This window comes from Mytilus galloprovincialis, chromosome 2 (assembly GCF_965363235.1).
Source record: "Mytilus galloprovincialis chromosome 2, xbMytGall1.hap1.1, whole genome shotgun sequence".
Classification (NCBI taxonomy): domain Eukaryota; kingdom Metazoa; phylum Mollusca; class Bivalvia; order Mytilida; family Mytilidae; genus Mytilus; species Mytilus galloprovincialis.
Window position 1 is genome coordinate 114,756,383 of NC_134839.1, and position 27,608 is coordinate 114,783,990.

The 27,608-nt window shown below is 31.9% G+C and overlaps 1 protein-coding gene across 1 annotated transcript; it reads left to right on the top strand.

The window, feature by feature from the left end:
- Nucleotides 1–3,816: 3,816 nt before the first annotated feature.
- LOC143062619 (neuronal acetylcholine receptor subunit alpha-10-like) lies at nt 3,817–21,118 on the top strand. The gene is made up of 8 exons (XM_076234282.1): nt 3,817–3,823; nt 4,183–4,328; nt 5,002–5,046; nt 6,323–6,432; nt 7,087–7,625; nt 11,121–11,311; nt 13,703–13,771; nt 20,623–21,118. Exons 1-8 carry the CDS (start codon nt 3,817–3,819, stop codon nt 20,995–20,997), a joined length of 1,482 nt encoding a protein of 493 aa, XP_076090397.1. The 3' UTR covers nt 20,998–21,118.
- The last annotated feature ends 6,490 nt before the right edge of the window (nt 21,119–27,608 follow it).

The following is a 27,608-nucleotide window of genomic DNA, read 5'->3' on the forward strand; positions in this document are numbered from 1 at the left end:
AATATTCAGAAAACAAGTACATTGACCTATGTATTTTTTGGCACTTTTGATTCCTTTATTAATCCCCCATCAATATAAACTAGTGTTTTGAAAAGTTATTTTTTTTGAAACTGAGAAGCGAACTCCCTTAAGATGTACTTCAGTCAACTTAAGTAGAGTACAATATTATATGAGGATAATAAACACCCGAAGCATATATATATATATATAAATGTCTAAGAATATAACTTAAACACACTAATTAATACATTAAAAAGTTCTATTAGATGTTAAATAGAAATACGCAATATTTCGCTAAACAAATTAGCTTCATCAGGCGTGTGCATCTCTCAAGGTGAAATCGGATGCATGACAAAAAAATATTTTTGTAGCTTAATCTATACAAGAGTTGAGGAAAAGTGTAACATATTGATTGATGTTGTATAAAATATGTTTGTAGCTACAACTACATGAAGTTGGAATAAAAGTTTAACACATTTATAGATGTTCGATTATTTTGCGTATTTCTATTTAACATCTAATAGAACTTTTTAATGTATTAATTAGTGTGTTTAAGTTATATTCTTAGACATTTATATAATTTTAATTCAGTAACTGTATCAGTTTATTTTCACAAACTGATCCACGCTTAAATAGATTGAATGTTGATTGTTGCTATTTTTAGACATTATATATACTATCTGGCTTTAAACATTTAGTCGTAAAAGGAGGATATAAAATTCATTGCAAACTCATCCCTAACTCATCCCAAACTATCTAAGACTTTGAGTACTTTGTTGAATGAGGGGGATGGACAAAAAAAGTAAAATCACAAAAATACTGAACTCCGAGGAAAATTCAAAACGAAAAATCACTAATCAAATTGCAAAATCAAAAGCTCAAACACATCAACCGAATGGATGACAACTGTCATATTCCTGACTTGGTACAGGCATTCTCCTATGTAGAAAATTGTGGATTGAACCTGGTTTTATAGCTAGCTTAACCTCTCACTTGTATGACAGTCGCATCAAAATCCATTATATTGACCACGATGTGTGAACAAAACAAACAGACATAATAGGTAATAATGTCAATAATACAGCAGTCATCATCGTGCTATAATCCTCACTAAAAACATACAAACATGTAACAAAGAAGCACAAAATGGCATACAGACCAAGTATATAAGTAAAAAATAAAGACAAGAATACACAAATTTACCATAGTACAATAACACAATGACGAGATGTATAAGTACAGAGCCACGTAACATATATCTTAATCTTAAAGTTAAATATAAACTTAAAAGACATAAAGACAAAGCACGTAGCAAAAATAAAAGACGATCAACAGAAAAGAATTCAAAGTAATTACATATGGCATATAGACAAAGCACATTAGCAAAATGAGAGACAAGCATACAAGAATATCATAAACATCATAAACATTAAAGACAGAATGTACAAGTACCACAGGTATCTTAATGCCAATAAAAACCAACAAATATTTAACAAAGATGCACAAAAAGGCATATATCAAATGTAATAACCTCATTCATTGCTTTATTATTTTTGAGTTTTTAATTCTACATGATATTCTACGAGATTTGAATATCGGTTACGTACCGTATTCTTATCAGGCTGACTTCATACAGGAACTTCTTACAAAGAAAGAAAAGAAGATAGCACTATCCTTTTTTGTTTGGGTTCGTGTTGCTTTGTCTTTAGTTTTTTGTTGTTGTGTCTTGTGTACTATTATTTGTCTGCTTGTTTTTTTTTCTTTTTAAGTCATGATGGTTTCAGTTTATTTTCGATCTATGAGTTTGAATGTCCCTCTGGTATATTTCGCCCCTAGTTTGTTTCTAACTATGTGGAGTATGATGTTCAGACTAACAAAGCCAAACGTAGTAAAACCTTTTAACAAGGAAACTGAAACAATGAGAATGAAAGTCGAAATTAGTTTCAACGTTTACATCCACTCTTATCAAGCATATAGTCTCTCACGAAGTAGAGTTTGCATGTACATCTGTAATCAAACTTTCAATGTTAACGGGAACATGTGAATTAACATGTTCTAAAATAAGAATGTAAAATGAATTTATGAGAATGAAACATGATTCGGTACAATAAAAGAAAGTAAACAACCGATATTAGGTATTCTGCACATTTATAGAATCCATTATTGGCGAACTAACAAACGTTAATGATAGAAAGAATATTACCGTAAGCCTAATAATCTCGTTTGTATTTCTTTATAGATATAGAAGTATAATTTGTGGATAAAGCTTCCGCTAAGAGATATATTCCCTATTTCAATTCTCATTAATCAACCTTAAAGTCATTCGAATGTTGACTACCACACACGTAATTTGATCCCTTCCATTTAACTCTGACCGCATGTGGCTTCTAACTGTTTACTGGTGATCAATTTCTAGGAAACACTTGTGTAAAATGGTTATCTAATTTTTACAGTACCCTACTAATTACCGAAGGCTCACTTGATTGGACGTTTGATATTATACGTCAGACTAAGCGGATAGATAAGTTGGTTTTTTTGCGTGAGAAAGAAAAACGATATTTAATTTCATTTTCAATACCAAATAACGAGTAAATAAGTTCATTTGGCCTTCTTAGTCATCACTTAACTCTATTATAGTCCGACAGAAAAGATCTTGTTTTGTTTAATGTGTTTTGGTTTACCTTTTGCTGTGTTTTGTTATGATACTTTTTTGTAAGGTCTTTGTAGTCTAACATAAGTTATATGAAACGAATTTCAGGTGATTATAATTTAAAGGAAGTATTTCCATTTGTTTTTTTTTTTTATTACATTTTGTTGCGAATCGCCAACGTGTAATCACCAAAAAATATTCATTGATGTTGATCAAAAACTTTGGTATCTTTGATGATTCCTTTTTTAACATCAGTCATATCATTTTTTATAAAGACATTCGGTATTCAACTGGCCAGTTATTGTACATCTTTACTCGCCAACTGGTTTATATACTCGTATATATGAAGGAGAATTCGTACAGAACCTTTTAAAGAAAAAGAAAATCTATTTAGACTTAAAAAAATTTTAAGATATATTGGTGGTGTCCTTCATTTAATAAAATATGTCAGTGCGTGATGGCATGTCATATGTCCGAGTGAACCAACAGAGTAAGCAAATAACAGAAACGAAAAGGTCTGTTTAATATGTTGATTGATCTTTTATCTGATATTGATACAGATTAACGAGTTCAAACTAGAATCTTTAGTACAAACGTGATGATTTAAATTTGCAATGTGCAAACATACCCTGATCCCCGTTAAAAAGAATTTTCATATTTTAAAAGATACATCACTGAATATTTTTCATGACTTTATGAAACGCATCCCATTGAAGTTGAAATACAGGATACAGTTCAGCATCCCATATTTTGATTTTCATCTATGAAATTGACAATTAGGGTCAGTTGAGAACAAAACTTCACGACTAAAGCGAAGATTTCAGAAACTAAGAACCTTTCATTACTTTGTAGCAGCATTGCATATTACTTAACAACAGACACATACTTTTCTTTTCTTAAAATATCCTGTTCCAAGTCGGGAATATGGCAGTTATAATCTAATAGTTCATTTCAATGAATGATGCATTTGGTATTTGTTTTTGTTGCACTTCAGTATTCTGTTGTTTTGTTGTTTTCATCTTATAGTTGAAGTATTTCCCTAGGTTTTAGTTTCTGACCTGGCTTTGTTTCCTCTCAATCGATTTATGACTTTTTAACAGTGGTATATTACTGTTACCTTTATTTAAGTTTTTTTTAACGACCTTGACTTGCTATAAAGCCCTCGCATGGATGGTAGCATAACAACAGCACCCAGCCTATATAAATATATATCTACCAGTTTATATAATATGCCAGAGCTTGTATTTCTTTAATAAGGTGAGCTATTGACATACAAAAACTCCTCCAGCAAGTTTATGCTGACATCATGCTCTTCAACTTTGTACTTGTTTGGCTTTATAAATATTTTGATATGAGCATCACTGATGAGTCTTATGTAGACGAAACGTGCGTCTGGCGTACTGAATTATAATCCTGGTACCTTTGATAACTATTATTACAGCATAATTTAGTTCACTAGATATGTATTGATTTAAATGATTAATAAAAGTTTTTTTTTGTATTGTATTTAATAATCGCCCTAAATTTTGTAGTTTTACTGACTGCAGCAGACGACAATGAACATCGTCTCGTGCGAGATTTGATGAGAACGTATGATAAAAGACTCCGTCCATCTAAGAATGCATCCCAGTCGTTAAATGTAACATTTGGTTTAGCTTTGTCACAGATAATAGACGTGGTAATGTATTACAAATGTTGTAAGAATTAGATTTATTGAAATATCGTAATATTATATTACAAACGAAAACCCAGATGAGCCTTCTCCAAATATATTTAGTGTATGAATGTTTTTTTTGTATATGTAAATGTTCTTTGACTTAGGTTAGGCATTCGTATATATGAACATAGAAAAATCTGTTAAATGTATGTCTTGATTTTCCCTTTGTTACTGTTGATATTCCTAAATATTATGTACTTAAATTATTCTAAAATCTTGAGTGATCACTGTATTAAAATCAAACAGTCCTAGAAATTCAAACTGTTTTCACCTAATTCGATGACAACAAAATGTGAAAATGACCAAATGACAAACAACAGTCAACAAAAATATTTTGAATGAATGTTTGTGAAGAAATTTGTGATTGTCAATTCTTCTATAGCACATGGAATCTTATGAATGGTACCTCTTAAGCGTTTTTTTTTCTACGCTGAATCACACATAAATTATCAAATTTTAGGCGAAAATCATAGGTTTTGACCATCAAGTCAGTGCAGTCTATTTTTTCATCGTGTGTTATCTTTTTAAGATCCATGTTCATTCATATCTATAGTATATCAGTCAGACTTATACCTGCCTCATGAATTACTTTTTTACACATATTAAAATAAAATCTATTTATTATTTATTTTAGGATGAAAAGAACCAGATATTAACAACAAATTGCTGGCTCAATCAAGTAAGTGGCATTACGCTATAAGACCCTTATACGAGCTGATTATATATTTACTGGCTTTCTGCACTTAATTTATAGTTCATAAATCAGTTTTACTGATTTTCTAATTTGTTTAATTAGATAAAGGCAACAGTTGTATACCGCTGTTCAATAGTCACAAATCCATTAACCGAAATTATAAAACAGGGTCACAAACAAAAACCGCTGGAAACTATAAGAGGGAAAACAATGGAACAACTGAAACACTGAACTGTATACTACAAAAACAAACGGCGACATACATAGAAACGAACTATTTGATAACAACCGCAATATTCCTGACTTCCGAAAGGACAGTTTGTATTTTCTAATCATGTCGGTTTTCTTTTTTTTTAATCAAAATATTGATACAAATACAGATTAGCAATTCAAATAAACATTTATAAAATGTAAATATGTGTTAAATGGCTTTTAGATCCTTCTTCTACTGTATTTTCATAATTTTTGTGAAAAGAATTTTTGTAAAAATACCGAATTCAAAGTTATTTCTAAGTAAAGAAAGTCCATAAAGATAACAAAGTCAAACGTATGACTATATCAACAAACAGAAGGAATGAAAAACAACTGTATTCCTAACTTGTCGGAACAGTCATTTTCGAGGAAAATTACACCTGGTTTTATTGCTAGCTAAACATCAGACTTGTAGGACATTTTTTTCTAATTCAGTTACATTGAAAGGTTGAAAATGAATAAGAAATATAAGTTTCCGTTCTGTCCACAATTTACTTACATCATTAGTAGAGGTTATATGCTTAAAAGTAAAAAAAAAAATAAAAAATATAACAAACTCCAAGGGGAATCTGCGATATTTCTGACATTTCCGTTTAAAGTATATGCGACTGTAGTTTACATTTTTGCTTAAATAATGACTATTGAATAGCGCCATAATCTTTATAACCGATGTTAAAATCGCACTTAAACAATTATAGGACGACACAACTCAAGGTAAACACAGGGTTAAGATTTTGATTGCTATTAAATTGAAAGTAGTGCAAGTAACGGATGTCTCGTTTCTGACTTTAAACAATGAATACATAAAAGGATATGTAAATTAAAATGTTAATCAGAATGTAATCAAATAAATTATTAAAAAACATTAAACAGTTCACGCAATGAATCATTCGACCTTGAGAATCTACTTAGTATTTTAGAACGGGCAATTTCAAACTTAAAAACAAGCCACTTCATGGTTTTCCTTTCTTTTTCAATGGTACATTAAGATATACTTCGACCTTTACAGATGTGGAAGGACAATGGATTGTCATGGGATCCAAAGAAATATGGAGGCATAGAAGTTATACGCCTGCCTCATGATCTCGTCTGGAAACCAGATATTTTCTTATATAATAAGTAAGTTTTTTAGAATTCAAACAGGAAGATTAAAAGCGATTATCAAACTCACATGACGAAGAAAGACCGACTATATCATAGCAAAAAAGAACGAAAACACAAAATTAGGTCAACAGAACACTGCATAAAAAAACTCTATAGACTGATCAAAACGCTAAAAAAAACAGGGGTTATCTCAGTTGATCAACTGTTTCTTTATTGAATATTAAATTAAAAATAAATTCAAATATCTAACAATATAGAGCAACATTCGTCTATTATTTATTATCTATAAACAAAAGAATTTTAAAATCAAAGTGTTACATGTAAGATTGTAATAAACGTATATTATAATATATGTGCACACAACACGTGTTACGCAAACTTGAGTTTGGAAACAACACGTCTTAATGGTTTGAAGGCAAACTGATACAGACATCAATAATGCCTGTGATAGGTTTATATATTATGGACTGGAAAATTCCAGACAAAATGTACCATTAAAGTCCTTCTAGTTAAACTCAAATGCAATAAAAAAAAATCCTAAGATATGATTTGCTTCTGTGTAATATGTGTTTCCTGAATAGCCGTCATCAGTCTTGATTAAAGCCAAAACTTTGCAAAGTCGAAAATGTAATTATAAAAACCTATGATTGATTATGTATTGTTTTTCAGCGCAGATATTTCTACGTACTATTCCTCTCTCAGCTCCAATATGATCGTTGCCTCCGACGGAAATGTTACATGGCTTTCTATGGTAATTTTCAAAAGCACGTGTTCAATAAATGTGCGATATTTTCCATTCGATGAACAAAACTGTTCAATGACCTTTGCTTCATGGACTTATGACGGTTTCCAGGTGAACTTATCGTTGACAACAACGGAGGGGGATATCTCAAATTATATCAAAAATAGTGAATGGAGCCTTCAGAAGCTGTACGTTGAAAGAAATGTTATGTATTATTCTTGCTGTGCTGAACCTTATCCTGATATAACCTTTTATATTTACATACGACGTCGACCATTGTTTTATATCTTTAACATGATAATGCCATGTATTCTGATAACATTGGTGGCATTGCTCGGGTTTTATATTCCGTCCGATTCGGGAGAAAAGGTGACAATGGGAATAACAACATTACTATCAATGACAGTTTTTATGATGCTTGTAGCTGAAAATATGCCACCAACATCTAACGTATTACCCCTAATAGGTAAGTTATTGTTATCTTAATTATCATTAAGAGCCAATCTACCAGAAAACCATGCAAAACCGTCCGAATACCACTTTTGCAAAATGAGTTCATATTATATTCTTAAAAGACGTCATATGTTGTCTTGCACATTGCGCTTTTAGGTTATAATGGGCAGCACACCCTTGTAAATGATAGACGAAAGATACCAATACGGGCACTCAAACCATCGAAGTTGAGAATAAACTGATAACGCCATGAGTATTAAAAAAAAAAGTCGAAAGATACCACAGGAACAGTCAAACTCATAAATCGAAAAAAAAAACCTGACAACGCCATGGCTAAAAAAAAAAGACCCGACAATCAATAGTACACAAAATACAACATAACCATAATCATCATTTATACGTAACAAAACCATAGTCAACAGTTATACAAATATTCCGTAACGGTCAGTAAGCATTCATCATTATGAAGGCGTCTGGGTTGTCTTGATACATTTCAATTACGTTTATAATACATTCAAATGTAATTGAAATGAATAAAGGCAACAATAGTATGCCGCTGTTCATAAGACATAAATCGTTTGAGAGAAAACAAATAGGGTAACAAACTAAATCGACACATCAACTATAAGAGGAAAACAGCGAAACAACAGAAACACTGAACTGCCACAAAAAACAAACGACAATGCAACATACATAGAAGCGCACTATTAAATAACAACATATTCCTGACTTGGTACAGGACATTTTAGGAAAAAAATGGTGGGTTGAGCCTGGTTTAATGGCTAGCCAAGCCCCGCGCTTTATGGCAATGTTAAATATGACAGCGCTACATGACAAGAAAACAGTACAAATAAATGCAAGAACACTCAGAACAAAGACGTACATACTAGTAAATAAATAATATAATATGTTAATCACAGAATAACAACGAATACATAGGAATTTATGACTGTACCTTTTAATGTTTGATAAGCATGCTCAGTTGAAAGATCGACTTCACCATCTCATAAAACAGAGCTTTTTCTATAAAAATGGGAATCGTAGATACAAATTTCTTGTTTTGGGATACAATAATTCATATTTTGTAAAGAATCACACTGAATCTTCCAGAAAATATACTGAAGATGATATTATTAAAATGCTGGACTTTTTGATCGACAATATATTTGTTGAGTTTGGAGGATTTATATTTCAACAGACAGTCGGTATTCCAATGGGTACTAATTGTGCACCCCTGCTGGCTGATTTGTTTTTGTATTCGTATGAAGCAGAATTTATTCAGAACCTTCTAAAAGACAAAAAGAAAAAGCACCTTGCGAAATTCTTTAATTTTACTTTCCGATATATTGATGATGTTTTATCATTGAACAACCCATACTTCAGCCAATACTTACATCTCATATATCCTAGTGAACTTGAAATTAAGGATACTACTGATACTAGAAGGACTGCTTCATACCTTGATCTTTTCCTCAATATTGACGTAGATGGACGACTTCACACGAAAATCTATGATAAACGGGACGATTTCAACTTCCCAATTATCAATTTCCCATTTCTTAGCAGTAACATACCCTCTGCCCCTTCGTATGGTGTTTACATATCACAATTGATACGTTATTCACGTGCTTGTTCACACTATACGGACTTCATATACAGGAGTGTGCTCCTTACGCAGAAACTGCTCCAACAAAGTTATGAGGAGGACAGATTAAAATTGACACTCCGTAAATTTTATGGACACCATCACGAATTGGTGGATCCATATGATGTCTCTTTAACCAAACTAGCTAAGGACATTTTTACCACATGGTAGATTGTGGTTTGTCATTATGTCGTCTAATCTTTTAATTACCAAACGTGACTTATTCCCGATTGTGACTGTTTTGCTGAATGTGAATTCGTATTACTATAAGACGTGTTTCTGTACTTGTTTATCCCAAATTCATGTATTTAGTTTACATGTTTAATGTTATATTTGTAATTCTCATTTTGTCAAAATGTGTTGACGTCTTTTTATTATATTTAGGTGTTACGGATGGAAAAATTAATCACCGCCTTTATTTATTATATTTAATTTCGTACGATTAATTACGTTTGAAGTTGGATTCATAACAAACTGGATATATATATATATTACAGTTAATTGCTATTAATAAGTATTGCAATATGCATTTTGTTTTAATAAATTATCAGTATTTAGTTCTAATAGAATCTCAAAGCAATCCTAATTCTATCTCACTTTTGAATTATAGTTTTTCATGTGTGACGTCATGCTGTTTCTAAATTTCATAAATTCAAATGTGGCATAACGTTTGCCTTTTCACCATCGTATGTGACGTCATTTATTTTTTAATTGCGTTGACGCCTGGATTGATTCGGGTGTGTCTATGCTGTATTGAACTTGGCATCATGTATTCGGGTTGAGTTTTCTGTAATAAGTTAATACTTCAGTTTCATTATGAATATATCTTTCACATTCATTTGTTAAAATTTACTGTTTGCAATAGCATGAATCGTTCTATATAAAAGTGTTCTTATCCCGGGCATAAAAACAATGCCGTATTTGGCAAAACCTTTTCAACTTTTGATCTTCAGTTCTGTACAACTTTGTACTTTTTTCACTTTCGATCTTTTATATCTGGGCGTTATGTATTCGGGTTTAGTTTTCTGTAATTAGTTAATACTTCAGTTTCGTTATCATGATTTCATATTCATTTGATAAAATTTACTGTTTGCAATAGCATGAATTGTTCTATATAATAAGAATGTTCTTATCCCGGGCATACAAACAATGCCGTATTTGGCAAAACCTTTTCAACTTTTGATCTTCAGTGCTGTACAACTTTGTACTTTTTTCACTTTCGATCTTTTATATCTGTGCGTCACTATTGAGTCTTGTGTGGACAAGACGCGTTTTTGGCGTATTGAATTTTAAACCTGTTGCTTTTTGTTATCTATTAATCATGGTTTTCTTTGTCTAATATGGTCTCCTTTTTATTTGTATTGTAGTCCTGTAATATTATGTTGTCATTTCAATGTTATATTTAACTTTGCCATTAAAGTGCGAGGTTTGGCATGCCATAAAACCAGGTTCAACCCACCACTTTTATTCCCCTTTAAAAGTGTCCTGTACCAAGTCAGGAAGATGGCCATTGTTATAATATTGTTCGTTTCTGTGTGTGTTGCATTTTAACGTTGAGTCGTTTGTGTTTTCTCTTATTTTTTAGATAAGACGTGGCACGGTACTTATCTATCCCAAATTCTTGTATTTGGTTTTGATGTTATATTTGTTATTCTCGTGGTGTTTTGTGTGTTGCTTTTCGGTGTTGTGTCGTTGTTCTCCTCTTATATTTAATGCGTTTCCCTCGGTTTTAGTTTGTTACCCCGATTTTGTTTTTTGTCCATGGATTTATGAGTTTTGAACAGCGGTATACTACTGTTGCCTTTATCTATATATAATCGATGCTGGTCACTATATCGTGATAAAAACTTTGTTTATTGACAGGTATATACTATGGTATAACAATAAGTATTGTTTCGACGGCAACCGGCATGACTGTGTTTACTTTGAATATTCACCATAAGGGTCATAGAGGCAGACAGGTTCCTCAACTCATTAAGAGACTTTGTCACAATTTCTTCGCCAAGATTTTATGTATTCGGCTAGAACATGCCGACTATAGTACTTCACGAGTGGTAAGTTGTCAGTATATTTATTTAGTGACCTGTCTTTTCATGTGACTATTCATTGCTTGTTAAATTCGTTAAATTCTTGCGAAAAAGTGCATATACCACCTAGATTAACAAACGTTTAATAACCATCTAACCATCGTTTTCAATATAATGGAATTTGATTCAACTGTCATACAAGTGACAGGTTTAGCTAACTATAAGACCAGGTGTATTCCATCATTTTCTACTTAAGGAAATGCCTTTACCAAGTCAGAAATATGACAGTTGTTATCGTTCGTTTGATGTGTTTGAGTTTTTGGATTTGCCATTTGATTATGGACAGTACTTTTGTGATATTACTTTTCACTTCGTTCTTCGTGTATTTTGGTACTGAACTTAATTTTGCTTTTGTTATATTTACAAAATATCGTTTATCAAAGATATCAAGCGTATATTTTTGTACACTAGATGCTATTAGTATACTTAAGACTCACCAGCGACAATCGAACAAAACGATTTGACGACCAAGTCAAACACCAAGTTGAAGAGCACGTAAAACTGAATATTCCAAAAAAAGAAGTATTGGATAAACAAATGCCTCTACCGAGTCAAGAATATGTCAGTTGTTATCTATTCGTTTGATGTATTTGAGCGGTCGATTTTTTGTATAAGCAAGTTTAAGGAAATAGCTAATATTCAATTACAAATATTTTTTTCAACGTGAATAATAAATTTGCTTCAGTTTTTCATGTTTTTATATGTAATTTTTCATTGTTTATTAAATTGGTTGATAATGCCGATCGTAAAATTGATGGTACAATGAGTTATAATCCTGTTTCATGACAAACTTGAATTGTTTGATCACAGAAAGAACTATATATTCCAATTTCATATAAAGGGGGTCTTTTTTACCGTCATATGAGTAGTTCAATTAGTAAAATGTTTGACGTAGGTTTCGGTATATTAAACTTTATTTGATATAGTTTGTTTAATGTTAACGTGATGTTTATTTGGACCACTTATGATCAAACAAAGAAAAAAGTTTGATATCAGATAGTATAAACCTTAAACATGAGTAAACATTTGCTTCGTTGGAAATAAAATCGAAAGTCCTTGTTCTTAAAAGGTGACAAGTGTCATTGCTTTTTAGATATTAAAAAATCAAGAAAAAACACGTTATAAATTTAATGCGTCCGAAACACTTTTCTTGATTTCCCATAAACAGGAATGATAAAAGCCGAATGTTTAATAACCGAATCAGTTGGAGAGATATATTACCAGTTAAGAATTTATAACTATGGTGTGATATATGAAATCGTAAAACGGTTTGGTTCAACACATCACAAAACCGCGTTCAAACCTGAATGAAAACTCCTTTTGTTTTTTATTCTACTCAATTTTACAGTTTTGTCGTTCAATGTTTTGTATTGCTTTATAATAAATATATCGCTCTATTTTCTTTTTTAATTATATCATATTGATTCAGTGTTTTTATTTCGAAACTTCAACTGTTGAAGGTTACATATTCCATGGATATCAAAACCACCAATAATAAAGCAATATTTAAAAAGAGTGGTAGGCACGGAACGATCACTATTGTCTAATCCTCGCATAGTTTTTGTGAGATAAAAGATCGCAAGTTTAAAGTATAAGTTACAATCTAAGTTAATTTCAGCTGACAATATATTCTTCAAAATTGATTTAATGTCCGAACAGTACACCGCCGTCAAGTCCACACAGATGATGGTACCCTCGGGGTCGAAACCTTCATGATCAGTGGCATCAACCCAATAGTTGTAAAAATCATCATTGATACCAGGCTAATAATTTTGTTCACGCGTTTTGTCTACATCTTAGACTTATCAGTGACGTTCGAATGACAGGTCAAATCAAATACAAAGTGGAAGAGCATGTACAACCGAAAATCAAAAGAGACAAATGTGTTGAAGTTTTTAATAGATAATTCATTATACGCAATGATTTAGGAATGCAGATCTTATTTTAAGATAAATAACACATTCTTATTCTTAGTGCATAGTGAGTATGAATTTGCAATCATTGCAACAAATGGGTTATTGTATTGACAGTTACTCTAATGAAGTAAACCTGTTGAAAGCCTGTTGAACTGCGACACATAATAATAAAGCTGAGATTAAAAACATATGGCACAAATATTAGAAAAAATAACAGGAAATTTATGTATTCAATTTATTAGGTAACTGTCGGACCTTTAAGAAAGGACAAAGACGTATACGTGGTTTTAACAAATTTCAAATATATTTAAGAAAACTTCCTTTCCTCTAAAAAAAAGTTCCAAACATGTAACTTACAAAACCAAAAGAAATAATAACGATAAAACTGACTGACACAAAGTTCATTTTATTTACTTTATTAATAGATTTACTCCTATTTCAGTACATACCATCAGACGATACAAAGAAAGGATATTTGCCTTTTGCAATGGTCAGCGATAAAGACCAAATGGTAAGACAGTTGTTGACATTTAAACCATCGGTCTTTACACGTCGCTTTTTCTTTTATTTGAACACAAGGCTGACAGTAGACAAAAGAAGCTATTACAAGTATAATAATCATTCATTCATTTCACGTTCGACCTTTATATTGACTTACTACAAAAAATGATGTATTGTTAATGACATCTACTTCATTTAACTTAGAAGGGGGACGAAAGATACCAAAGGGACAGTCAAACTCATAAATTTAAAATAAACTGACAACGCCATGGCTAAAAATAAAAAAGAGACAAACAGACAAACAATAGAACACATGACACAACATAGAAAACTAAAGAATAAACAACACGAACTCCACCAAAAACTAGGGGTGATCTTAGGTGCTCCGGAAGTGTAAGCAGATCCTGCTCCATATGTGGCACCCGCCGTATTGCTTATGTGATAACAAAACCGGTAAATAGTCTAATTCGGTAGGTCACATTCATGAAAGGGAAGGGGATTGTAGTAACGACGTAAGGAACTTATCCGATATCCTTTGTGAAACGGTCTTTCCGTAACGGTCAACCAACTCGTGATGGCGTCCGTAAGTTTACGAAGGGATGATTTCACCTTCACCATTTGGAAGTCTTTGTTTAATAGCTTCCTTGTGAGCAGCAACCCTCTATCAAGAAACTCATGATAGGAAATGCAAGCACGGGAATATTGTATCAATTGGGAGATATATACCCCGTATGCAGGTACTACTGGAATGTTGCTACTTAGAAATGGAAAGTTCACAATTGGAAAGCTGAAATCATTTTTTTTGTCGTAAAGTTTTGTTTTCAATCTACCCTCATTGTCAATTTCTAGATGTAAGTCAAGATATGAGGCCGAATTTACTGTATCTGTAGTATCCTTTATCTCTAGCTCGATGGGATATATGCGTTCCACATAGTCACCAAATTTTGAATTATTTAGTGAAAGAACATTATCTACATAGTGGAAAGTAGAGTTAAAGGATATTGCTAAATTCTTATCTTTCTTCCTAAGAAGTTCCTGGATGAAGTCAGCCTCATAATAATAAAGAAACAAGTCGGCAAGTAGAGGGGCACAGTTTTTTCCCGTTGGAATGCCGACAGTCTGTTGAAAAAACACGTCCTCCGAACGTAACAAATATGTTGTCAATCAAGAAATCAAGCATCTTGATAATATCAGTTTCAGAATTTTTTTTGTTTTTATCCCTCCCTAAGACAAGGTACTTGTATCTACGTTGGCCATTCTTTTTTTATGAAGCAAAGCAATACCAACTCCTTCAATTTGTCTTCTAGTTTGGAATGTGGAATACTTAGGTAAAGAGTAGAAAAGTCAAATGTTTTAATACTGTTACAAGATGAAAGAGAGTTAGATTGTATGTACTCAAAAGTAACGCCATCTTACGACATTGGCGTTCGGTAGAAAACTAAACTTTACAACAACAACCACTACTTCGGTTTTCTCATTATAAAAACAGGTTTATATACCAACATTCCATATGCACATTCATACACCATATTTTATACCAGACTTAGCATAATTTTGGTCCAGACTCGGGTTTTATCTAAAAAAGACGAACTTGTGACGCTCGATTAAAAACAATCTTACTCGGCAAAATAAAGGTGGAAGTTGAGGAGCATAAAAATAAGTAAACATTATTGACTAGATATAGGATCATGTGTTCTTATAATTGTACCTACTAGTTTATATAGCAATATATATTTAGTAGTGTTTTAATTTTTTGAAACAAAATCTATGTAAGTAGCGAAAGAACAATTTTTACGGATTTTACTGCTACGTCCAATTGTCTTCAACAATTTGAAACAGATCAATTTGTTTAAATGCATTGTATCTAAATATACGGTCTTTATAAATTCATAAACTAGGTTTTTTGCTGAATGTTGAACTTGTTTTTGCTCTTTTTTTGTGTCATTGGGTAAAAAGTAAAATCACAAAAATACTGAACTCAGAGGAAAATCAATTTGGAAATTCCCTAATAACATGGCAAAGTCAAATGACAAAACATAAAAAACGAATGGACAAGAACTGTCATATTCCTGACTTGGAACAGGCATTTTCAAATGTAGAAAATGGTGGATTTGACCTTGTTTTATAGCGCTAAAAAACTCATTTTCTTGACAGTCTCATCAAATTCCGTGATATTTACAATGATGCGTGAACTAAATAGACATAACAAATAAAATAGTCAAAATATGGATACAGCTGTCATCATCGTGTAACAATTTTAAAAGAAACAATTTAACGGAACACAAAACATCTATCTACAAACACATTCATTGCTTCGCGTGTCTGACGTCAGACAATTTTATACGTGAAATATTTTTGTTGTTCAATGTTTATACAAACAATTTTTAAATTTCACATGGGCAATGTTAGCATACAGGGTTAAAAAATCAAAAGTATGTCAGAATCAATTTAAAAATAGACCGAGATTTAAAATAGTCCAAAAGTTCTATAGAATTTATAAGAATTCACAAATAGTTCATTCCACTACGCGATTGAATTGAATTGTCTCTTTAACATATAAGCAAACAAAAAATTATTTCAACAATCATATATATTTTTTTATCATAGACAAACAAATTATATTATCATGGATATTAAAAATTTTAAATGATTTATACCAGCAATTTATATCTTATGATATACCATGTACTCTACAGACTAAAAATTGACAGAACTCATTCAGCGTTTCATGTTTTCAACATCAATATAAAAATAAAAAGATCAGTCAGTTTAACAAACCAAAAAGAATGGTTATGAATGACGTCTATGAAAGAAAATGACCATTATACAATCAATAATAACCATTAATTATATGGTTTATGCGTTCGGTCAGTTTCCGTATAGATATAAATCGTTACTTCGTCCTGTAAAGTCGTATTTGAATGTCATTTATTTAAGCTAAACCATTGATTTTAAAAAACGAAGAAAAAAAAAATAGTTTTTATCTTTGAATATTAAGTTATTACGCAGTTTGGCAAAAATATGGCAGTCCGATTACCATTTATATTAACAAAATATATTTTTATAATTCCCATATAGTCCTTATTATCTAAATTGAATTAGTTGCAAAATGTTTAACTATTGGCGAAGTTCTAGTACATTAAAGATTTAGAGAGTCAAATCTTAGAATAATTGATAAATTCCCAACGAATGTTACTGAAAAGTAATGGGATCTGTTTTATTATCATATCGTTCTAAAAAAATGTCGTAGCTTCATGTGGTCAATTTTGGTTTTTATTCGTCTAATGAAACCGCGAGATGTTTGTCAGATACATTCCCTATTTCCATTCTCAATTTTAAGTATTTGCCATCGAATTTATACTTACAAAATAAAGGTGATAGAATGTATTAAAGAGACCGTGATATCAAATAGGGCTTTTTGCCACATATTTGAAAGTACAAAATTGATGGTTCGGAAATATCTACCTCTCCTTAATTGTAAAAAAGAGTATTCATTGGATGTTAGAATGATTGAAAATTAAGACATAGATACATGATTTTTCTTATCAGTTGTAAGTGTCTTTGAACTAGCTGTCAGTAATTACAAGTACTCTCAGATCATACTTAGTATTTTACATTTGTCTTTCGGGCCTTTTATAGCTGACTATGCAGTATGGACTTTTGTTCGAAGGCCATACGGTCACCTATAGTTTTTAATTTCTGTGTCATTTTGTTTCTTGTTTAGAGTTATCTCATTGGCAATAATACAACATCTTTTTTTATATTTATTGACAAAAAATAACGTAGTAGATTAGAGCGATGTTTTATATTGGAGACACTGTTTGCATCATTCATGAAGGTCATGAACTAGTTTACTCATTGTCTTAACTAATAGTTCATTGCAATGCATTCCTGATCCAATATACTTATTTTAACATATTATAAGAATCAAACTTTTATTTAAGAGATACATTAAAAAAAGGCTTTTTTTATTTGCTTTCCTTCTTCCATGCAAATGAGCTTTTGAAATTATGAGGTAATTATTGATACAAATTTGTCAACGCTCTATACCACTAATTCAATACTCGATATAGACGGTTTAATGTTGCCATCAATTTGTACCGCTACCATAATAACATTCATATCGTATTATATTTGGCACCATGCTGTTATTCTAGTATCTTAATTATTCTCAAATGTAAAATAACATTTGGGTTAAGTAGTATTATGCTTCAATTTCTAACCAAAATTAATGGATTCAATACACATTGTTTTTCATGAATTACATGGCTTTACATAATTACCTCTTACTTGCTTGATAATATATGTACAATATTGTTTGTCATTTATTTTTACGACTTCAGCAATAGATCAGAAGCTTCTTTCAGAAAAAAATATATAATTTATGTTGTAAACTTTTGCTAAATGTTGGAAACATTTGGCCACTCTTTCGTACCTAGGGAGATTAACTCTACATTTTGTCAAATATTCCGTAATGCTATTGATTTTTTTATATATTTTACTAAAGAACATTGTTATTCACAGTTTAGCGTCTGCAAGCAGTAAGTAATAGATTTCAATATTTGTACCAAAATAAATCTGCATCAGAACTATAAGGATCTGTGAAGACTCCAAATGAACAGTTGTTCTGATTAAACAAAATCGTTACTCGACAAAACAGAGTATGTCTCAGATGCATCTCAAATAGATTTTAAAAAAAATTTTCATGCACCTCATCTCTAACTTAAAGAAACTGCTTGTATTTCAAGATTAACTTACTCCTTCCAAACTTCAACTGTTTTTGAAATAATAATAATATTCAACATAATAATTAAATATTTTCATCAACATACATATACCATATGCTTCTGTAACCTAACTTGCAATGCAGCACCTTCCCTTGGTGCTCCTCGCAGTGATGATTCATACCAACCGATTTGCCAATTCATTCAAAGCATGTTTGTATCCTCTTCAACTTTATATTCTATTTGGCCTTTTAAACATTTTTTTATTTGAGCGTCACTGGTGAATCTTTTTTAGACGAGCGTCTGGTGTAAATATGAAATTTTGATCCTGGTATCTATGATGAGTTTATTTGGTATGTCTGAGACAGTGGTAATATACGGTTATATATATACATCTGAAGTGTATGCATTTTTCATTTCCTATTGTTAATTTTCCTTTTTTAGACGGCGATGTGCCTTTGGCTCCATCATACGGTGTTTATATATCCCAACTCGTTCGGTTTGCCCGTGTGTGTTCTGATGTCATAGATTTTAACGAACGTAATCAATGCATCACTGGGAAATTGTTGTGTCAGGGATTTCGATACCATAAATTACTTCAACTTTTACTAAATTATTTCATAGATACAAAGATTTGATTAGTAAATTTGGCTGTACCTGTAGAAAACTTATTAAAAATGGTATTTCACATCCTAAATTTTATGGTAATATTGTACTTAAAGCGAGGAAATCACTATGTGATCCGTGTAAACTCTTCGAACCTTTAAACAAACTTATAAGTAAGGGTTATCGTACCAATATTGTAATTAGATCTCTGAATATAGTTTACATTGGTACTAATATTGATTTTGTCATTAGCAAATTAAAACATAACTAAATTGTATCTTCTTTTGAGGCGGGATGTATAGAGACACAGACACGTTAATTTTTTATCTCTATAGAAGTCGCTCCTTACTATCCCACTACCTGTCGATACATTTATTTTTGGCATTGCACAAGTCATGTCTTCTCTGACTGTTTATGACGTTTAAATACTAAATCACTGGGATGTGTTTTAGTTGATTTTAGTCTCTAATGCATGATTTTTTATTATTAATTGTTTTTGGCTTTTAACTAGCTGTCAGTAACTGCGAGTACTCTCAAATCGTATTTTCTTGTTATTTCGACCTATTGATACTGTTTATAATGTTTTTATGTTATTTTATATTAATATGGATCTTGTCTTTATACCAGCTTTGATGATTTGGAATATCTTCTGATTTTCACTTCTTCTTACTACATTTGTATTAACTTCAAGGTTTACCTGTATTATTAAAACTGTTTTTTTTTTCAAAAGTGATTATTTTCGAAGGATTAAATATTTCGCAGTGATGTCTTGACATGGCTTTGTTTGGACTTGTTTGTTTGTTTTTTGGCCTTAAAATGTTTGTCCCTAATATTTTATTAACTGTGCATTTGCATTCAGATATCGCAGATCAAATTTATTCGTTCATAGTGTATTAATTTACGTTTTTTGATTGAGCTAAGCCTGCCAATTGATATGTTATCGTGTGTTTTTCTATGTTGTGATGTTATGCTATTGTTACAGAAAAAGGAAGAAGGTTTTGGTACAATTAAAACGTTTAATCCCGCTGCAAATGTTTGCACATTTCTTAAGTCAGGAATCTGATGTACAGCAGTTGTCGTTTGTTTATGTAATTTATACGTGTTTCTCGTTTCTCGTTTTTTTTATATAGATTAGACTGTTGGTTTTCCCGTTTGAATGGTTTTACACTAGTAAGTTTGGGCCTTTATAGCTTGTAGTTCAGTGTGAGCCAAGGCTCCGCGTTGATAGCCGTACATTGACCTATAATGGTTTACTTTTTTAAATTGTTATTTGGATGGAGAGTTGTCTCATTGGCACTCACACCACATCTTCCTATCTATGTTTATACTTTTTTCTTTACTTTGCACAGTTTGTTTTTGTTGTTGTCTAAAATGATATGTTTTGACTTCTACGTGTTGTAAAAAGTGACATTAATCCCAAATCCAAAGTGCACACTTTGGTAACTATAATTTGCACTCGATCAATGTAATTTTATCTTTCCATTAATGTTGAAGAAAAAAATGTAATCTTTTAATTTGTGTTTACTTCCAGGACAATCGTAATACTGACGACATCCACCCTTCGTCTAAATATTGTGTGAACCAAGATAGAGGCAATGGTAAAATTCCTTGTAATTTACAGAACAATTTTCAGCATATGCCATCTTTTCCCGATATGAACAAATTTGAGAATCAGCTGCGTCATGTTTTACAAAAAGTATGCTGTACTATAGAAAATAACGAAAAACGCCAAGAGGAACAAGATCGCCGTGATGTCATCAAAATGGAGTGGCAACAAATCGCGCAGATTGTAGATCGTGTTTTACTCTCCATATTTGTTGTAGTGACACTTACTGTAACTATTGTCGTTATGGTACAAGGACCAGCAATGTATGGGTCACAAATAAATAACGATATACATGATTGAAACACCACAGATACTTGCGGTTCGGTAAACAATTATGCTGGAATCGGTGACAGGAAAATCTCCAGCGAGAGTCACAAGCAAACAGTTCAACAATATGTCAAATGTTTCACTGTAGCTATGTATTTACTATTATTGTTAAAAAAATTTAAAACCTTTATTTGCTAGTAAGTATTTTCGTTAGACAAACTCCAGTGGGTGTTCGCAGTGAGTATCCGACCATGGAATAATTTCATGTTTTGTTCTTTAAAGAATAAGGCACATATGTCATAATCTTACACTTTAATTAAAACGCTCATTCAACTCTTATAAATAAAGGCAAGCATAGGATACTGCTGTTCAATAGAAAATGCACATATTAAAATATTTATAATCGGAAGTGTTGAACGAACAAACATGATAAAGGTACTAAAAGTAAATGATTTGTAAACAAAATAATTCGCAAACGAATAATAAGTCAGACAAACATGTTTTCTACCCAAACGCTTCGCATGGTTTATATAAGTTTCGTACTACTAAAATCTAAACATACAAATATTTTAGCATTTGAATTAAGAACTTTAATTTATTTTGGTCAAATCTAGTAGTTCAGTATTTTTGTGATTTAACTTCTTTCTAGTTTTGTTTCTATTTTTTCTATGATTATAATTAATGCCATCTGTTTGCAATTTTCTCCATCAATCTAATGTAAAAGTTTATTCAGACAAGTTAGATGGCTAAGTACTAATCAATGATGTTAAAATGTCGTAGATTCATTAAAAAAGTACAAATTATGCTGAAAAACAAAACCCTTGGGAACCACAAGGTGTTGATTCAGATATCGGGTGATAGTTGCATAGACGAACTTAGTTGTATTTGTGTGAAATGGAAGAGAGGCTGAAATATAAACGTGTCATCAAGTCTCATACTGAAATATAAACGTGTCATCAAGTCTCATATTGAAATATAAACGTGTCATCAAGTCTGATACTGAAATATAAACGTGTCATCAAGTCTGATACTGAAATATAAACGTGTCATCAAGTCTGATACTGAAATATAAACGTGTCATCAAGTCTGATACTGAAATATAAACGTGTCATCAAGTCTCATACTGAAATATAAACGTGTCATCAAGTCTCATACTGAAATATAAACATAAACGTGTCACCAAGTCTCATATTGGAATATAAACGTGTCATCAAGTCTCATATTGAAATATAAACGTGTCATCAAGTCTCATACTGAAATATAAACGTGTCATCAAGTCTCATATTGAAATATAAACATGTCATCAAGTCTGATATTGAAATATAAACGTGTCATCAAGTCTCATACTGAAATATAAACAGACAATGACATGGCAAAAAATTTAATTCGACGAAAAGAAAAAATAAAAGTCCACAAAATACCTTAAAGAAAACAATAAACCGGAGGTGATCTCAGATGCTTCATACAGACGGCTATAAACCGGAGGTGATCTCAGATGCTTCATACAGACGGCTATGAAGATCATAGCCTGTCAACCAGGTTGTACCCTCTGACAGGAAGTGATCTCAGATGCTTCATACAGACGGCTATGAAGATCATAGCCTGCCAACCAGGTTCTATCCTCTAGTTTTTTCCTAAAATATCCTGTGCCAAGTCAGGAAAATGGCTGTTGTTATTTTATAGTTTTGTTTCTACGTATGTTGCATTCTCGCTTGTTTTTGTTGCACTTCAGTGTTTCTGTTGTATCGTTGTATTCCTCTTGTAGCTAATGTGTTTCATTCGGTTTTAGTTTGTAACCCTGATTTTGTTCTCTCAATCGATTTATGACTTTTGAACAGCCGTATACTACTGTTGCTTTTCATGCACCCGTCGTGTTACTCGTATGCGCTCAAATAAGTGACAATTGTAACTCCTAAATGTCACATTTAAGGACGGGATTGGATTACGACAACTTAAACATATCTAACGCCCTTTGTGACAACACGCATTAAACCAGTCCTGTAGTGCGTTTTGTCTTCAAAAGACTCATCTGTGCCAATCGAATCGAGAGGTAACAAGGCTATGTATAATTGAAGGGCATCTAAGTTACTAGTCAATTTCACTTCTGTTTATGTTTCGAATAGTATCAACAGACACAACCCCTTTTTATGTTTTTTTTTACTTCGTTATTGGGCATAGCGTACTAAATTATAATCCTTGATACTTTTGATAACTATTTATGAGCTAATAATTGTGTGACATCGGGCACTCCTATAGAGGCTAAGACATTTTATTCGGAATTTCTCCTTCTGGTGACATAATTTGCGTACCAAAATACAGAAAAAGACTTGTTTTTCTATAGTGCAAAAATGGTTAAAAGGAAGTAAATTAAGATGACTGATGCCACCTAGATTTTACATCCAAAAGAATAGGTAGAAGTAAATTTATTTTCTGCTGCCTTGGAAATAAGAAATCAAAATAAAATAGTGAGAAATGGGTGTTGGCCATTGGTGTAGAAATAGCGAGAAATCAAGAGAAACCTGTCTGTGACAAGCAACATTTTTTGTGCCAAATTTAGCAAGGGGTGCTCTTCATTCAAACTATTTCGAAATTTCCGGAACTGTTGACTACCCTAAAAAAATTCAATTTTTCAATCAAAAAAGCTGCGGCGCCATATGTGTTTTACCGTTCTAATTACACTCAAAAGTGTTGATAATTCAGAATTTGAAATATTTTTCAATAGTGAAAACGCAGGACCAAAAAAAGCTACCACTGTAAATAATTACTTCCTTGTAACATACCTTGTAACATAAAAGATTAAACTGTGTATAAGTATTAAAGTTAAATGCAGCGGTGATTAAATATGATTTATAAGTTAAACGTTATGACAGAAAATGCAATAGTATACTAAAACACGTAATAAACAGATAAAACAATATGATTGCCAGATAACCTCCAGAATCTATGTCTGACTTGATATGAATACTGTCAAACAAGTTTAAGTAGATAAACAAGAGGGATAATGTAAAGTAAAGTACTATCCTATGGGATATTGTCCCTCAAAACTATGTTAATGACTATGTATCATGAAATATCGTCCCAATCTAGGAAATAATGTAAAAAGGGACTGTGTGAAATCTTGTACATCTACAGAAAATAATTCATAGATGGATAGTACGAAATTTTACCTCGAAAAAGAGAGGTTTCCAAGGTTATATTTGGTGTATAGTGAGAGAAAAATATTGCAAGATGAATTGTCATGGAAATTTGTCTCATGAAAGGGAGTTTATAAACATTTAATATTTTGGTTAATATATAACCATTGTTTTCATGAAGAAAAAAAAGTTGTAATAATTCCAGAAATACCGGCAGAAGATTTCTCAAGGAAGTCATTATTATATTAAGAAATGTTTTCATGAATAGTATTTACAGTGATATATTGTCAAGGACAGAATTTCAAAGAAAAATTTTGTCACCGGTGGTATTTCATATTTAACTAATGTCCAGAAGGAAGTCAGAAAGGTTATGTATCAATCAAATGGGCTGTTTATTGGCCCTGTATACTCAAATACATTGTAAAAGTAATATTTGGGTCCTTTACTGAAACTAAGAGTTACGCCCAAAAAAACAAATGAATACAAGATATTTTGGCTCTAACATTAGAGACTCTCTTAATTTGATCGAATCTCTTCAATAATGTTTAACTCTTAGGATTTCACAGTTGATTGGAGCTAACTGCTGACCTCTGTATGTTTTCCCCTATTATTAATGATTATTAATCAATTAAACACAAAGCATCAAAACATGAAACAAACCTTTAAAATGATAAATAAGTTATAATTCATTCCTTCGACTTGACATGCAGGGTGCAATATTTGAATCAGTATCTGCGCACTCTTTCAAGCATCTGAGCTCACCTCCACATTTATGAGGGCTCGTTTTGCTCAGCCTATTTACTGTTTTGTGGACTTGTTTGTCATTTGATAGTCTTTTATTTTTGCCCAGTATGGATTCAAATACACTCATCATAGATACCACCTGGATTACTGTGGATCTGTTTAGTTAACGCATCAATGTAAATATAACGGAATTTGATGAGACTGTCATCAAAGTGAGAGGGTTAACGCTATAAAACCAGGTTTAATCCACCATTTTCTACGTTTTACAATGCCTGTACCAAGTCAGGAATATGACAGTTCATGTGATTATGGACTTTCCGAATTGATTTTCCTCTAAGTTCAGTATTTTTGTGATTTTACTTTTAATTTTCCTGGATTAAGGAAAATTTACATGTTCGTAAATGTTTAATTTCGTGGTTTTGTCATAGCCTGCATACACGCCTATAGAAAATTTGTTATTCGTTAAACACTTAATTTAGTTAACCTGTACCCTAGAAAATTGGTATCCAACGAATAATAGTGAATCCGCAGTTAATTTTGTATTTACGCCAGACCCGCCTATCGTCTACATAACTCATCAGTAACGTTCGAATCATAAAAAGTTTAAAATAAAATTGGGAAAGGAAATGGGGAATGTGTCAAAGCGACTACAACCCGACCATAGAGCAGACAACAGCCGAAGGCCACCAATGTGTCTTCAGTGTAGCGAGAAACTCCCGCACCTGGAGGCGTTAAAGGCCAAATGAAGAACGTAGTTGAGGAGCATTGAGGATTAAAATTCCTAAATAGTTTGCCAAATACAGCTAAGGTAATATATTCCTAGGGAAGTAAAGTCTTAGTATTACAAAAATTCAAAACTCTTGTAAACAGTATATTCATAAATATGACCATATCAATGATAATACATGTCAGCACAGATGGGCTGGTGATACCCTCGGGGAATTAAAACTCCACCAGCAGTGGGATCGACCCAGTGGTTGTAAATAAACTCCTCATAGATACCAGGATTAAATTTTATATTTACGCCAGACGCGCGTAACAGTAACAGAAACTTGTAATGTTAAGTTTCGTATACCAATTTGAAGAAAAATCCAAACGGGCATCCAGCATCGTATGTTTGTTATTATGCATTCTTGACGTTTCCAAGGTAACCATAAAACAGCGCTGTGGAAACATCAAATTAATAAAGTTTTATTTTGTTTAATGGTACTTTTAAAGTTTAATTACACTAAGTGCAAATAAAGTGTCAATTAATCAATTAATTTGGTTCGTTCAACTGGGTCCAAATCAACTAATGAGGAATGTAAGATTGCTTTCAGAAACAGTATGATTGTCATTGATAGATGTATTGCCTACCACCAGTTTGTTTACCACTTTTTACGCTGCTTTTAGCTTGAACATAACTAAACGCAAGTCCCTGAATTCCCATCCTAACGTAGCTGGGTAATTATTCATCTACAACAATTGGCATCCCTCTAAACAGTAGTGTAACGTCAGAACAGTATAAGTTCAGATGGCCCTTCCGCAGTACCTGCGATCACCCCCAGTCTTTGTTGGGGTTCGTTTGCTTATTCTTTAGTTTTCTGTGTTGTTTCTTGTGTACTTTTATTGGTCTGTCTGTTTTTTTTAATATTTTTTTGGCCATGGCGTTGTCTGTTTATTTCTTATCTATCAGTTTGGCTGTTCCTCTTGTATCTTTCATCCCTCCTTCAGATGGCCATATAACCTATATACCAGTCACCTTTAGCGTTTATTGCTATAAAGTGCGTATCTTTTTATTTTCACATAAGTGTACCGAAAGCATTCAATAAAAATATAAAGCAAACATAACTGCAGAATAATGTTGTTTAAAGAGTTATAAAAGAGTGTCATAAAGATTACATATTTACTATCATGTAATTGTTACGTTTTGACTTCTTTATTTGTTTCAGAAGATAGATGATTGAAAAAGGTAAGAAATGAGAATTACGATTTCAAATATCTAAAACATTGTTTTGAACCTTGCGTGAATCTCACATTTGAAGGACAGGACCTGGATTTTTGGGTACATTGTACTATTAAAGTGCAAGTAATAAAGTTCACTACTTAAAATTACATTCATTACATAAAGTATGATCAAATCTGATTTACAGCTTTAAATTGTTGATTCAAACTACATAAATGTGCTTAAACGCATAATAAGTAAACAAAACAATAGAACTGAATGACAAAGTCTGGTAACCTGTAGCATTCTTCAACATCGTGAAATATCTCAAGAAGATATATAAAGTTAGGTAGATTTACCTGAACTACAATTATTTCTAAAAGACACAAGGTGACTGAACAAAGGTAAGGACGCCAAATTATTCTCAAATAAATATTGAAAAATATGAAAAATCAGATAAACCTCAATTTTTCGTTTATGTCTATTGTTATATTTTGGAATTAAAGTTGAAGATGGACAAATTATCGCTAATATAAAAATTGGCCTGTCTTTTGAAACTTTTAATTTACATTTTTAAAAAAAAAAATATATATACCATAATGGGACAAGAGATACGCAGTTAAAAATCGAATGTTTTCTTTTCTCGATTATGATAGTTCGTCTGATTGTGGATTGTTGCATGCATAAGAAGTAAAATATATGTCAAGTAAAGAAACATTCAACCAGCAGTGTAAATCATATGTGAATGCATAAAAGTTTTGCATTTTCTTCATTTATTCACGTTCAAAGCCATATATTTGAAATCGAAGAATAAATAATAATCGAAACAGTCTTCCATCTTC

Coding starts and splice junctions, on each gene's coding strand:
- LOC143062619 (XM_076234282.1), top strand. Junction 6,433..7,086: donor GATATTTTCTTATATAATAA/GTAAGTTTTTTA, acceptor ATTGTTTTTCAG/CGCAGATATTTCTACGTACT. Junction 13,772..20,622: donor TCAGCGATAAAGACCAAATG/GTAAGACAGTTG, acceptor GTTTACTTCCAG/GACAATCGTAATACTGACGA.